The sequence below is a fragment of the Saprolegnia diclina genome (genome assembly GCF_000281045.1).
Source record: "Saprolegnia diclina VS20 unplaced genomic scaffold supercont1.3, whole genome shotgun sequence".
In the NCBI taxonomy this organism is placed as follows: Eukaryota; Oomycota; class Saprolegniomycetes; order Saprolegniales; family Saprolegniaceae; genus Saprolegnia; species Saprolegnia diclina.
In genome coordinates, this window is record NW_008246070.1 from 1,006,001 (window position 1) to 1,016,437 (window position 10,437).

Sequence of the window (10,437 nt, forward strand, 5' to 3'; positions counted from 1 at the left end):
AACTAGAATCTATCCATCCTTGCCGTTACAACCGCAGCGCTATGCGACGACAGAGTGCGTTCCAGCACCGCCCGGTGGCGGCGCCCCAAGCCGAGCGCAACGAGGTCTGGGACGCAGTGTACGCGCAAGACTATGCGCGCGCCCAAGCGCTTCTCACGCAAAGCGTAAACATACCGAGCATCAACCGACCGCACGGCGTACGAGTCGGGAATGCTGGAACGAACTGTCCTGTTTCTTAGATCTGGGGCAACACGTGCGCGCACGTCGCTGTGCTGCACAACAACCGCAAGCTCGTCGCGCTTCTTTTGCTGCACAAGGTCAATCTAAATGGGATCAATGTACAGATATTGTCGGCGTTTCCCAGAGGACACTGTGGATCGACTAGATCAACGGCACGACGCCATTGCACTTTGCCGTCGAGCAGCGCCGCACTGATATGGTCAAGTACCTCGTCGAGAACGGCGCGTCACCGAGCAAGCGAAACGTATGAATCGCAGGTCTCGCCGACTGCTGATTGCCTGTAGTATACGTTCAAGTCGCCGTTGGAGCTCGCCAAGACGTTCTCCGACAACAAGGCTATGGTCAAGCTGCTCCAAGATGCCTACAACGTCGAGCGGGGCGCGGCCAACTTGCAGCCATAGGCCCAGTGACAAATACGATGTTATATATATTGACTGTAAAGGGTAGATATGGTAGCCAACCCGATGCGCTAGACCCATTTGGCTGTTGATCGGCGGCTGTAGGTAGATCGTTGCCACCGCTGCTTGGCTTTGCGGGGGACGAAGCGGCCGATGTAGCTGGACAACCGCTGCCACCGCGTCCGCGAGTTCATGAAGGACACCGACTCGGACGTCACCGTCGCCGGAGAGTCCATGGCCCACGAACCAGGGCTACCGATGGCCGTCGGGAGCTCATCTGCTGGAGGCGTCTCGGCAACCCACGAGCCCGAAATGTCGTCATCGCGACTCATGGCACGACTAGTGCATCGCACAGGCGCGTCGGCGGCCGCCTTCGCGTTCATCCGCTTTGGCATCTCCGAGGCAGCGTGGCTCATGCTGGTGGTGACAAAGTCAAAGTCGTTCATATCGCCTTCTCCACCGCGTAAAGGCGTCTAGCTTCAGTGCGAGCACTCTGCATGCATCACGATGCATTTTGTAGAAAACAGTGTAATATACAGCAACTTGAGACAGTGTCTGTTGTGAATACGCTGGCTTCAAACACTGTCTTGCACGCTTCGTCTTGTATCCGGACCGAGCCGCGATGTGGGCGCTGGACGAGACAGCGCTGGACCTCGTACAGCGAACGTGGTACGACGCGCCTTTCCGCTGTGGTATCGACGTCGTCGACGCCGTCTTCCCCGATGGCATCCCATCGCGCGCCGTCTTGGAGCTCTACGGCGACGCGGCGAGTCCGCGCAGCCTGATGCTCCAGCACCTCGTCGCGACCTTTCTCCTCCAACAGCCGAATGGCCGCGTCTACTACTTTGATCACGAGTGCCATCTCGACGCGGTCGAGATGCGCTGCATTCTCGAGGGCTACGCCGCGCACGACGAAGCGGCGGTCGTCAGCGCCATGCAGCGCCTCGAGCTCTTTCACGCTCCGTCGACCGCGGTATTTTCCGCCGAGCTGCGCAAGGTGCATGACGAGCTGCTCGCCGCCAAGACACGCCCAGCCAGCGTTCTTTTGGCCGTCGACGCCATTAGCTCGTTCCACTTGATCGACAAGGCCACGGCGCTCCGCGTCGGCGAGGGCGTCGCGCCCATCAGCGCCATCTACGCGCAGCTCAAGGAGTTTGCCCGCACGCACTCTGCGTTTCTGTTTGCGACCAAAGCAAGTACGTCCTCAAAGTCGATATTGTCTTTCAGAGAGGATACAATAGACGAGGTGGGCAAAGGCTGGGGCCACTCCGAGTACATGCCAAGTGTCTGGTCGTCCCTCGTCACCAAGCGGCTCTACTTACGGTATCTGTCCTCTTGGTATACTTTCCGAGTGGAAATCTCCATCACAAAAGGACACGGACGTCGCCAGGGACGGCGTTTCCATCCCCCGATCAGTCGTCGTTCCAACTGCGCCATTTTGCAAACGGCGAAGCGTCCGACGCCCACTGACATGCGCAGCTCACATTGTCTGTAGGCGCATTCTGCCCTTTGGCCTCGAGAACCATCGGCTTGTCTTGCTTGGTCCGTCGCAAGCATGAATACAGTCCACTGTGGGGTTAGGTCAAACGGTTAGGCTTCTATGTCGTACTTCATCACGAGCTCCATATCAAATGCACAGTCGTCGCCAAGCATGGTGGTCATCGCCCGCACGACCGCCTTGTGCGTCGCCTCGAGCTGCGATAGCCAGCGATTGCTGTAGCTCAAGCACAGTCGCGCGAGCCGCCGGGCGTTTTGGCTCGCGGTCGACGCGCGGTCAATGTCGCGCACGTGGAGCTGCTCGAGCGCAAGGTTGTTGTACGTCACCGCCACGAGACATAGTTTTTGGGCCGACGCGCCGCCGGCGTCTTCGAGCTGCGCACTCTCGACTAGCTGGAGGATCTCGTGGAGAGCTTGGATGGCAGCGTCGTGGCGCTCGAGCCGCGAGAGGAGTGCCGCCATGTGTAGCTTGGCCTTGGCCACATGCGACCACTCGCCGAGCTTGACGTGTGTCCCATGGGCTTTGGCGCAGTACTTGAGACCCTACCCCCAGAAAAATGGTTGAAATAGTTTCAAAATATGCAAAATAGGTAGAAATAGCAGCAGTCCAATCGACGTACCGCGTGGGCTTTGCCGCGGCTGTAGTAGTAGTGTGCGTACGAGTCGGCGATAAATGCCACGAGTTCGGCGCGCGCGGGTCCAAGGAGCAGCGTCGAATCGTCGAGAAGCGCTTCCGTCTACCATCGCCACGACATGACCACAGGCTGCGCATCGCCTCAAACCTTCTTGATGAGTTGCAGTGCCACCGCGTGCTTCTTGGCGTCAATGTTGCGGCTCGCAAATGCGTTGCCTAGGCGTCATGAGGCAAGCGCTCCCACATACAAAATTTGCGATGGTACATGTGATGACGAGCTGTCGCCAGAGCTTGATGTCGATGTCATCGAGCATCTTGAAGTGGGTACGTAATCGCGCCATGAGCAGCGTCTCGACGACCGCAATGTACTTTTCGTGGGCACCACTCTACCCAAGAGATGTCGTAGTACGTTGTTCAACGTCGCGTCGCAACCTGTTCAAGTTGCCGGAGGTCGTCGCAGAGCAAGTGCCGACACAAGACTGGCTCGCCCTCGAGGTAGGTGCGGTCGGGTGTTGGCTTGTGGCCCTCGAGCTCGGGGCCGGCCAGTGCACACCACGTCGCCAGCACGACGCCCGTGCCCGCAAACCAAATCGGGCGCGGGATTTTCGGTATGCAGAGTTTGACTTTGCCGTTCTCGAGTCGGTGGCTCGGCTCCCACGAGTCTTGTACCGCTCGGACGCGCGACCGGCGGTCCTCACACACCATTTTTGTCGTCCCTTCAGAGTGCTCAATCGGTGCCTTTGGATCGCAAAGGGGCGTCGGGGAGCCAGCGGGCTTTGTCGGAGAAACCCCATGTTTCTTGGTGTTGACGCTGGTGGCGTACAGGCTCAGAATTTGACGCGCGAGCTCGTTCTCCCAGACCTTGTCGTCATTCGTGTTCGGGTCCGTGTCTGGGAACGGCTCGAGCATTGCCAGTTGATAGCCTTTCGGGGGCGACTTGGTTGGCTCCGGCATCGATGGCGCGATTTCAGCTGTCTTGTCGGCTCCATCGAGGGGCTCACGAGGGCTTGTCGGCGCGTGTGCGGTCGATAGCGCAGAGTCGCCGGTCGCGAGAGGGCGACGCGAAGCCTCCCAAAGCGGCTTTGGTGCGATCTTACCCGGGCGGTAATTCGTACTCGACGTTGTTTGCTGCAAAATGCGTTTGGTTTGTTGCAGCAAGATCCACGTCCTCTTGTCCATATTGTAGGGCACTTTGGTCAAGTCCGTCCACGCCGCAGCTTCGTCCACCGGCGTCGGAGACTCGTCGGATGCCGCCTTGGCTCTTTCCGGTTTTTTCGCCGTTGCCGACTTGAGCTTGGGCTTCTCGAAAAGAGGGTTGTCGCGCAATCGAGACTCTTTCTCGGCGCGCTTGGCTCGCTTCGTCGTCGAGTGCGGGCGCACTTGGCGCTCGGCGACCGTTTGTTCTGGTCCCTCGTGCCGAGCGAGCACGAGCGGTCGGTCGCCAGGGTCGGCTGGTGCGGGATCAGTGGGCGGTGGCAAGACGTGGGCGTAGTTGAGACCGCTCTCACTGAGCGAGTGCGAGAGCAGCGAGTGCAGCCGGCCCTCAAAGATCGCCTCCTTCTTGGTCTTGTGGTGTTTTTGTTTCTGGGGTGGAAGCGAAAGCAGCCCGTTTGTCGCTAGTTTCTCGACCACTTGTTGAATGACGCGCTCGCGCTCGACGGCCAGCTGCGCTTGCTGCTCTCGCTGCAAATCCTATGGGTCGCTTGAGGAGAACCGAAATCCCGACTGGACTACACTACGTAGTGGTACCTCGACAAGCTTGGTCACGGTTGCGACGGTGAGCTCTCTCGGCACGGATGGCTGCCGCGCGAGCCTACCACAAAGCGGATCAGTGACCTCGCGCCGCGTCGCTGTCGGACCCTGGCAGCTTGGTCGCGTCCATGGCTATAAAAAGTCCCGATGAATTAGCCTATCAACGAAATGTCTCAATCGGACGTGCTTTTCTCGATACCGTCTCTTTTTCCGTTTTAAAAGCTCCAATTTGAGGCTGTGTCGATAAATTGCCACTGTCGAAGCTTGACTGGGGTCGGTTGGCGCTAAATTTAAACGTGCGCGAAGCATGACGGGCGACGCGCTGCCCGAGCCCGTCGTCATTACGATCGACGACTTTGATGAGGACGCGAGCAGCGACGGCGAGCTGCTCAACAGTCCCCGGTCTCTCGAGGTACACGCCTCCTCCATCAACTGCTGACACCGCGGAGGGTAGGCGTGCTGCGAGGTGGGCGTGACACCGGCCGAGCTCCTTCGCCGACCGCTCTCGTACTTTGAGCGGCCCCACGACGCGGCCTCGTTGACGTTGAAACGAGCCGAGCGCTATGAGCGGCACCGCGAACAGCTTTTAGGCCAAGTGCGCGACGTGCGGCGAGCGCTGTTGCAGACGAAGAAGCTGTTGCCGTCGTCACCGGGCAAAAGCATGATCGTCGCGAGCCATTCGCTGAGCCCGTCCAAGAAGACCCGGATCTATGCGTCGTTGCCGACAGAGCATGCGACCAATGGCGGCATCTTTGAGTCGACCATGCTCGAGACCGAGCGCCGCCGCTTGGAGAAGATCCAGCAGCGCCAGCTCATGGAGATGCAGCAGCTCATGCACATGGAGATGAAGCGCGCCGAGATGGACGCCGCCATGCAGCAAGCTGCCGAGACGCGCAAGAAGCGAGACGAAGCCATCGAGCGGGACAAGGCGCGGCGCGCCAAAGACGCCGACGACGCACGCCGCCGCCGCGAGGCTGAAAAGGTAACATCCCTTCGCGCAAAGAACCGTTGTTCTAGCTTCCGCGTGTTTGGCAGGCGGCGCAGGAGGCCGACGCCATCTTGCAACAGAAGCGGCTCGCTCAAAAGGACTATGAAGAGACGCAGCGCCGCAAAGCCTTTGAAATCCAAGAGGCCAAAGCGCGCAAGGCGGAAGCGGCGCATCGCGAGCGTGAGCGGCAGCGCAAGCAAGACGAGCACCACGAAATGACCCAAGAGATTCTCACCGAACTCCAGCAGCAGGTACTTCTTGCTACCATGTCGTCGATCAGTTAGCATGCACAGTGTTTAGGCCATGGCGCGGACGCAAGACATGAACGTGCGCGAGCAACGGCGGCGCGAGAAGCTCGAGAAGGCGCGTGACGACCGCGCCCGGCAGGTGCACGAAAAGGCCCAGCGCAACAAAGCGCGCATTGAGCACGTCCTCAGTGACAAGGAGCGGCTGGCCGAGGAGCAACGCCTGGCCCTCGAGCGACGACAGGCCGAGAGCGAGCGCCGTCGCCAGCAGCACGAGCATGACATGCAGCTGCGCAAGCAGGAGCAAGCCGAGCTCGAAGAAGCGCGGCGCGTACGCTTCAAAGATGTTGCTGCGTCTCACATTGCACTAGGCAATGGAGGCTGAGATTCGCGACAACCAGCGGCTCGCCGAAGAAGAGAGGCGGCGAAAGCTCCTGGATGCCGAGACCGAAGCCGAGTACCGACTACGCAAGCGCGAAGAAGCCAAGGAGCGCGAGCGCAAGGAAAAGCAAAAGGAAGACGAGCGCCGGCAAGACGAGCGGGCCCGCGTCGCCGCACGCATGCGGGAGGTCGAGGAGGTCCGGGCCACCACCGTGCTGCACAAGACAGTGGAGAAGGGCCGGCGAACCGAAACCGTACGAGATGCCAATCAAGCCGTATCTCATTGCACGCTGTAGGTCCAGGAGAAGCGCCGGGCCGAGCTCCGCAACAAGCTCGAGGACGCAAAGCTCCGGGAAGAAGAGATTGCACGCGCGCTGGAGCGACAAGCCCGAAAAGACGTACGACGACGGCGACAGTATTCTCGATAGTCGACTCATGTGCCCTTAGGACTACCACCGTAGTCTTCTCCAAGCCAAGCTCCAAGCCGACCACGAACGCGCCGAGGCGCTGCGACGACAGAAGAACACACTTCTCAAGCAGCGCCAAATCGCACAGCAAAAAGCAAACGTGCAGCGACACGAGATCCTCGATAGCTTCCACCGCATGAAGGTTTATGGAGATAGAATAAGGCGAGGGATGTACAAGTTGTTGATTAGGTCACCAAGAAATTCGACCTGAGTAAACTCGCGTCCAAGAACGGCATCGACCTCTCCGTGCACCAGAGCCAGAGAGTACCGACAACAACCAGTGACGACATTGTCAAGTCGCTCGATGGCCGACCACCAAGTGCCAGCGCACCCAACCGGATACCGGTGCGGCCCAAGCGACCCGCCACTGCCAAGGCGCGCAAGCCCCCGCCGGCTACGGCCTCGTCGACCTGTCGGGAGCGGTAGCTAGTCGATTTCATCGAGGTCGTTGGTGTCAGCTCGTGGACGTAGGTATATCAGCCGCCGCATCTCGCGGTACCCGCGGCACGAAGCTGCCGCGCCGTCGTCACCGCCGCCGATCACGAGCGTGCCGCTGGAAGTCTCCAACGAAGACGCAGTCCGCGATCAACTCGACCAGTTTCGTCGGCGGCAGAACCAAGAGCTGCTCCACGTGCTCGAGGAAGAGCAAGCGGCGGAGGAGCAGCGCGAGATCATCTTGCGCAACGCGGCCGACGCGTCCGAGCGCCGGCGACTCGAACGAATCTTTGGTGTCGAGCGCAACATGGCAAGCGAACGCATCATGCGCCTCACCGAAGAACACGAGATCATGTTCACACAGCGCATGGCCGACCTCAACGTCCACTGCTCCTCGAGTAGCTAGCTAGCTAGTTGTACATACAAACCACGCTCTTCTTCCAGCAGCCAAAACTCGTCACCACGCAGCACGATCAAGTAGTATAATCTGTCGTGGGGAAGCTAAAACAGTGCCTACTAGTGCATTGCTGTGTAGACAAAAGAGTTGAGCCACCATAGGGCTCGGGGTGGAAGGTGCAGGACCCAAATCGTTGCAGTTTACTAGTACGGGTACCGGCGCTCTGGCGGTGCACCAAACACCACCCGATGACGACGCTGCAAGTCTCTTACTTGACGACAAACAAGGAGCTTGAGACGGAGCTCAACCACGCGATTGGTCCCGCTGGTTCGTACGCACGTAGTTTATATTAAAAGGGATACAGCACTTACTACGCTAGACAGAGACGATGACGATAGTGTTGGTCGTGAAGTGGATGGAAATACGTCTTATTGCACGCCATTGGTCGCAACAAACTGCGAAAAGAGCTGCGTTTTCACAAACACTTGGTAGAACGCCGCGTCCGTCCCGTCCCGGTGCTTGAGAAACCCGACGTTGTCAAAGACGACCATGCTGTCGACCTCGTCCGAGAGCGGGAAGCTAAACTCTTCCATGTCGGCCATCATGTCGGTCCACGTCTCGCGGAAGAGTGCTCGGACCGCGTCCTGCGGAAACGGTCGCGGCGTCGGCGGCGCCAGTGTGTCGGCAAACGCCACACTCGGCATCCAGAGCTCGGCGAGTTTGGCCGCGAGGCCGTGCCGCACGGCGGGAGGCAGCTCCATGGGCGCGTTGGCCACCTCGTGCGTATCCAAGTGCACGAGCACAACGTCGTCTTCGTCGTCCGAGGTTTTCAAGAGCGCATGCACCGAGTCGAGCTGCGAGGCGTGGACGCCAAAGAGGTACGGCGTCGGGCAGTGAAGGCACTCGAGCATACCGGGCGGCAAGAGCGGTGCGTACACATGGGGCCATTGCAGCGGCGCGAGGAGCGATTTACAGGCCTCCGCGACCGTCGTGAGCACCGAGACGTGCGACGAGACGAGCACGATCTTGCGCTCGAGCAAGAGGCTCGCAAACAGTCGTAAGATCGCATCGATGTGCAGGCACAAAAAGAGCGGCTGCATCGAAAAGTCGACCGCGTGGCTCACCGGGAACGGCGCCGGCGTCGACGGCACCGGAGCGGTCAGTGCGGCGACATGGCGGCTGCTCCACGCAAAGTCAAGGTCGTTGTAGCTCGGGTCCGTGAGCACATCGTCGTGCAATGTTGTGAGGCGGCGCCGCAGCGTCTCAAAGAGCGGGTACCGACTCAGAACGCAGATCCCCGCGGCGACGTAGACGCGAAGACTCTTTTGTTCAAGAAGCACGGCCTCGAGCGGGCTCAAGTACTCGGACGCCGTCACGGGCACGTAGCGCGTGAGGCACACCATGTAGAACGGCCGCTCGGTGCTGCCCACGACAACGTGCACCAGCGACGGCGGCGGCGGTGACGTTGACCGAATTGTGGCCGCCGACGGGCACAGAAAGCTCTCCAAGTGGTCGGGCAGTGTGTGGTGGTGTGCCACCGACTCGTCTTGCGGGTAGACGTTGGCGAGCGCGTAGAGGACCGTTTGGTTGAACCGGCCGCGCGTCGCGAGGTTGCTCGCAAAGGAGAGGACGCCCGAGATGCAGTGCGGCGCGCCGCCGACCTTGTGCAGCGCAAACGACGTTAAGCGCGGTCGCTGCGGCTGGTGCGAGATGACGTTCATACAGTGGAAGAGCTCTGGTAAGCTCGTCGTGCTCGAGTCGGACGACGACCCGGAGCTGCTTCCGTGGCTGCTGCGCGACTCTTTGAGCGTAGCCACCGCGAGGGAGTTGTTGGACGGACTCAACAGGCGGTGCTGGAACGACTGCAGCATCGACTGGAACGACTTGGACTGGAGAAACCGCACAAAGTGGTTCATCTGGAGGTCATCCTTGACATAGCACAGGATCGAGCGCAGCGTGAGGCCTGCTTGCTGCACTTGGGTCGCACTCAAGAGCGTATCGAGCGACCACGAACCAATGTGGTGCTCAAGCACGTCAAAGAGCGACCGCTCGCCTTCGCAGAGCACGTGGACTTCGGCGGTGGCATGCGGTGCCATGTACTTCTTCCACAGCACCCTTCCCAGGTGCACGATGGCCCGCGAGTGGTCAATGTCGAGGCGGCTGCTGCTACTGCCATCGATACTGCGGCGGGACGCATCGTCGTCGTTGTCGTTGGCACCACCGCCCTGAAGGTACTCGTCCATGAGCGGTAGAAGCCGCATCGTCGCCTCCATCCAGAAACTCAGCGGACCGTGGCTGCGCTCCTTGAAGAGGAAGACCCAAAAGACGCAACAGAGACGGCGGTTGGAGAGCACGCGCTCGAGCGTAAAGTTGGCCTTGGTGTGGTCGACCTCGACGTCGTGGAGGCTCGTTGCGACCGTCGTGTCGATCATCGAGACCTTGACTTGCAAGAGCGCGCGGCCCTCGGCCGTGAGCCGAAAGGCCTCGAGGCTCGGCTCCAAGGCGGCAACCACGGCCTTCTGAACATCCAGAAAGAGGTCGGCGTCGGAGCTCAAGCCCGAGCACATGCTCAGGTCGTTCTTGAGAAACGTGCCATAGGTGGCAATCGGCTGGTCCTGGACGCGAAATCTGTCGTCGCCAATGTGGAAGAACGAGTCGTCGCTCATGTACTTGGCGATGATCTTCTTGGCGTAGCTGCCGCGGAGGCTCGACGGACTGGTCGGACTCGCGGTCGGCGCGGCGCTAAAGAGCTTCTTGAACTCGTCGACGCTGACGCTATTCCATGGCGTTAGCCGCCCATCGCGTCCATGGCTCGACGTACAGGAAGAGGAGCCGCGAGAAGTTGACCGTGTCATGCACCGAGAGGTACTTGAGGAAGACCGAGTGCATGTGCGGGTCATGCACGACCTCTTGGACCGTCAGGCCGTGCGATGGCATGCTGCGTCGGCGGCTGAAACCAAAATGCAAGCCAACCACGGACAGGATTTTGACCAATCACAGCGC

The 10,437-nt window shown here is 60.1% G+C and overlaps 5 protein-coding genes across 6 annotated transcripts; 3 read left to right on the forward strand and 2 right to left on the reverse strand.

Annotated features, from left to right (window-relative positions):
• Positions 1–14: 14 nt before the first annotated feature.
• On the forward strand, positions 15–711 carry SDRG_01503 (hypothetical protein). The gene is made up of 4 exons (XM_008607032.1): positions 15–197; positions 240–338; positions 386–484; positions 525–711. Exons 1-4 carry the CDS (start codon positions 42–44, stop codon positions 639–641), a joined length of 471 nt encoding a protein of 156 aa, XP_008605254.1. The 5' UTR covers positions 15–41; the 3' UTR covers positions 642–711.
• Positions 712–1,228: 517 nt separating this feature from the next.
• SDRG_01504 lies at positions 1,229–2,360 on the forward strand. Of its 2 annotated transcripts, XM_008607034.1 has the most exons (4): positions 1,229–1,834; positions 1,880–1,961; positions 2,012–2,092; positions 2,134–2,360. In XM_008607034.1, exons 1-4 carry the CDS (start codon positions 1,261–1,263, stop codon positions 2,195–2,197), a joined length of 801 nt encoding a protein of 266 aa, XP_008605256.1. In that variant the 5' UTR covers positions 1,229–1,260; the 3' UTR covers positions 2,198–2,360. The 2 variants fall into 2 exon arrangements, with proteins under 2 accessions (XP_008605256.1, XP_008605255.1); XM_008607033.1 differs by having other exon boundaries at positions 1,880–2,092.
• On the reverse strand, positions 2,229–4,651 carry SDRG_01505 (hypothetical protein; the record flags this gene model as incomplete). Its single annotated transcript, XM_008607035.1, has 7 exons — positions 2,229–2,678; positions 2,756–2,872; positions 2,918–2,985; positions 3,035–3,155; positions 3,202–4,461; positions 4,519–4,582; positions 4,629–4,651. The coding sequence occupies 7 exons, from the start codon at positions 4,649–4,651 to the stop codon at positions 2,229–2,231; spliced, it is 2,103 nt and encodes a 700-aa protein (XP_008605257.1).
• Positions 4,652–4,784: 133 nt separating this feature from the next.
• Positions 4,785–7,561, forward strand: SDRG_01506 (hypothetical protein). Its single transcript, XM_008607036.1, has 9 exons — positions 4,785–4,933; positions 4,976–5,503; positions 5,557–5,760; positions 5,810–6,085; positions 6,126–6,389; positions 6,432–6,533; positions 6,583–6,744; positions 6,792–7,024; positions 7,074–7,561. Exons 1-9 carry the CDS (start codon positions 4,829–4,831, stop codon positions 7,441–7,443), a joined length of 2,244 nt encoding a protein of 747 aa, XP_008605258.1. The 5' UTR covers positions 4,785–4,828; the 3' UTR covers positions 7,444–7,561.
• A 169-nt stretch (positions 7,562–7,730) lies between these two features.
• SDRG_01507 (hypothetical protein) lies at positions 7,731–10,385 on the reverse strand. Its single transcript, XM_008607037.1, has 2 exons — positions 10,256–10,385; positions 7,731–10,209 (listed from the first exon to the last, which is right to left on the reverse strand). The coding sequence occupies exons 1-2, from the start codon at positions 10,369–10,371 to the stop codon at positions 7,863–7,865; spliced, it is 2,463 nt and encodes an 820-aa protein (XP_008605259.1). The 5' UTR covers positions 10,372–10,385; the 3' UTR covers positions 7,731–7,862.
• Positions 10,386–10,437: the final 52 nt, after the last annotated feature.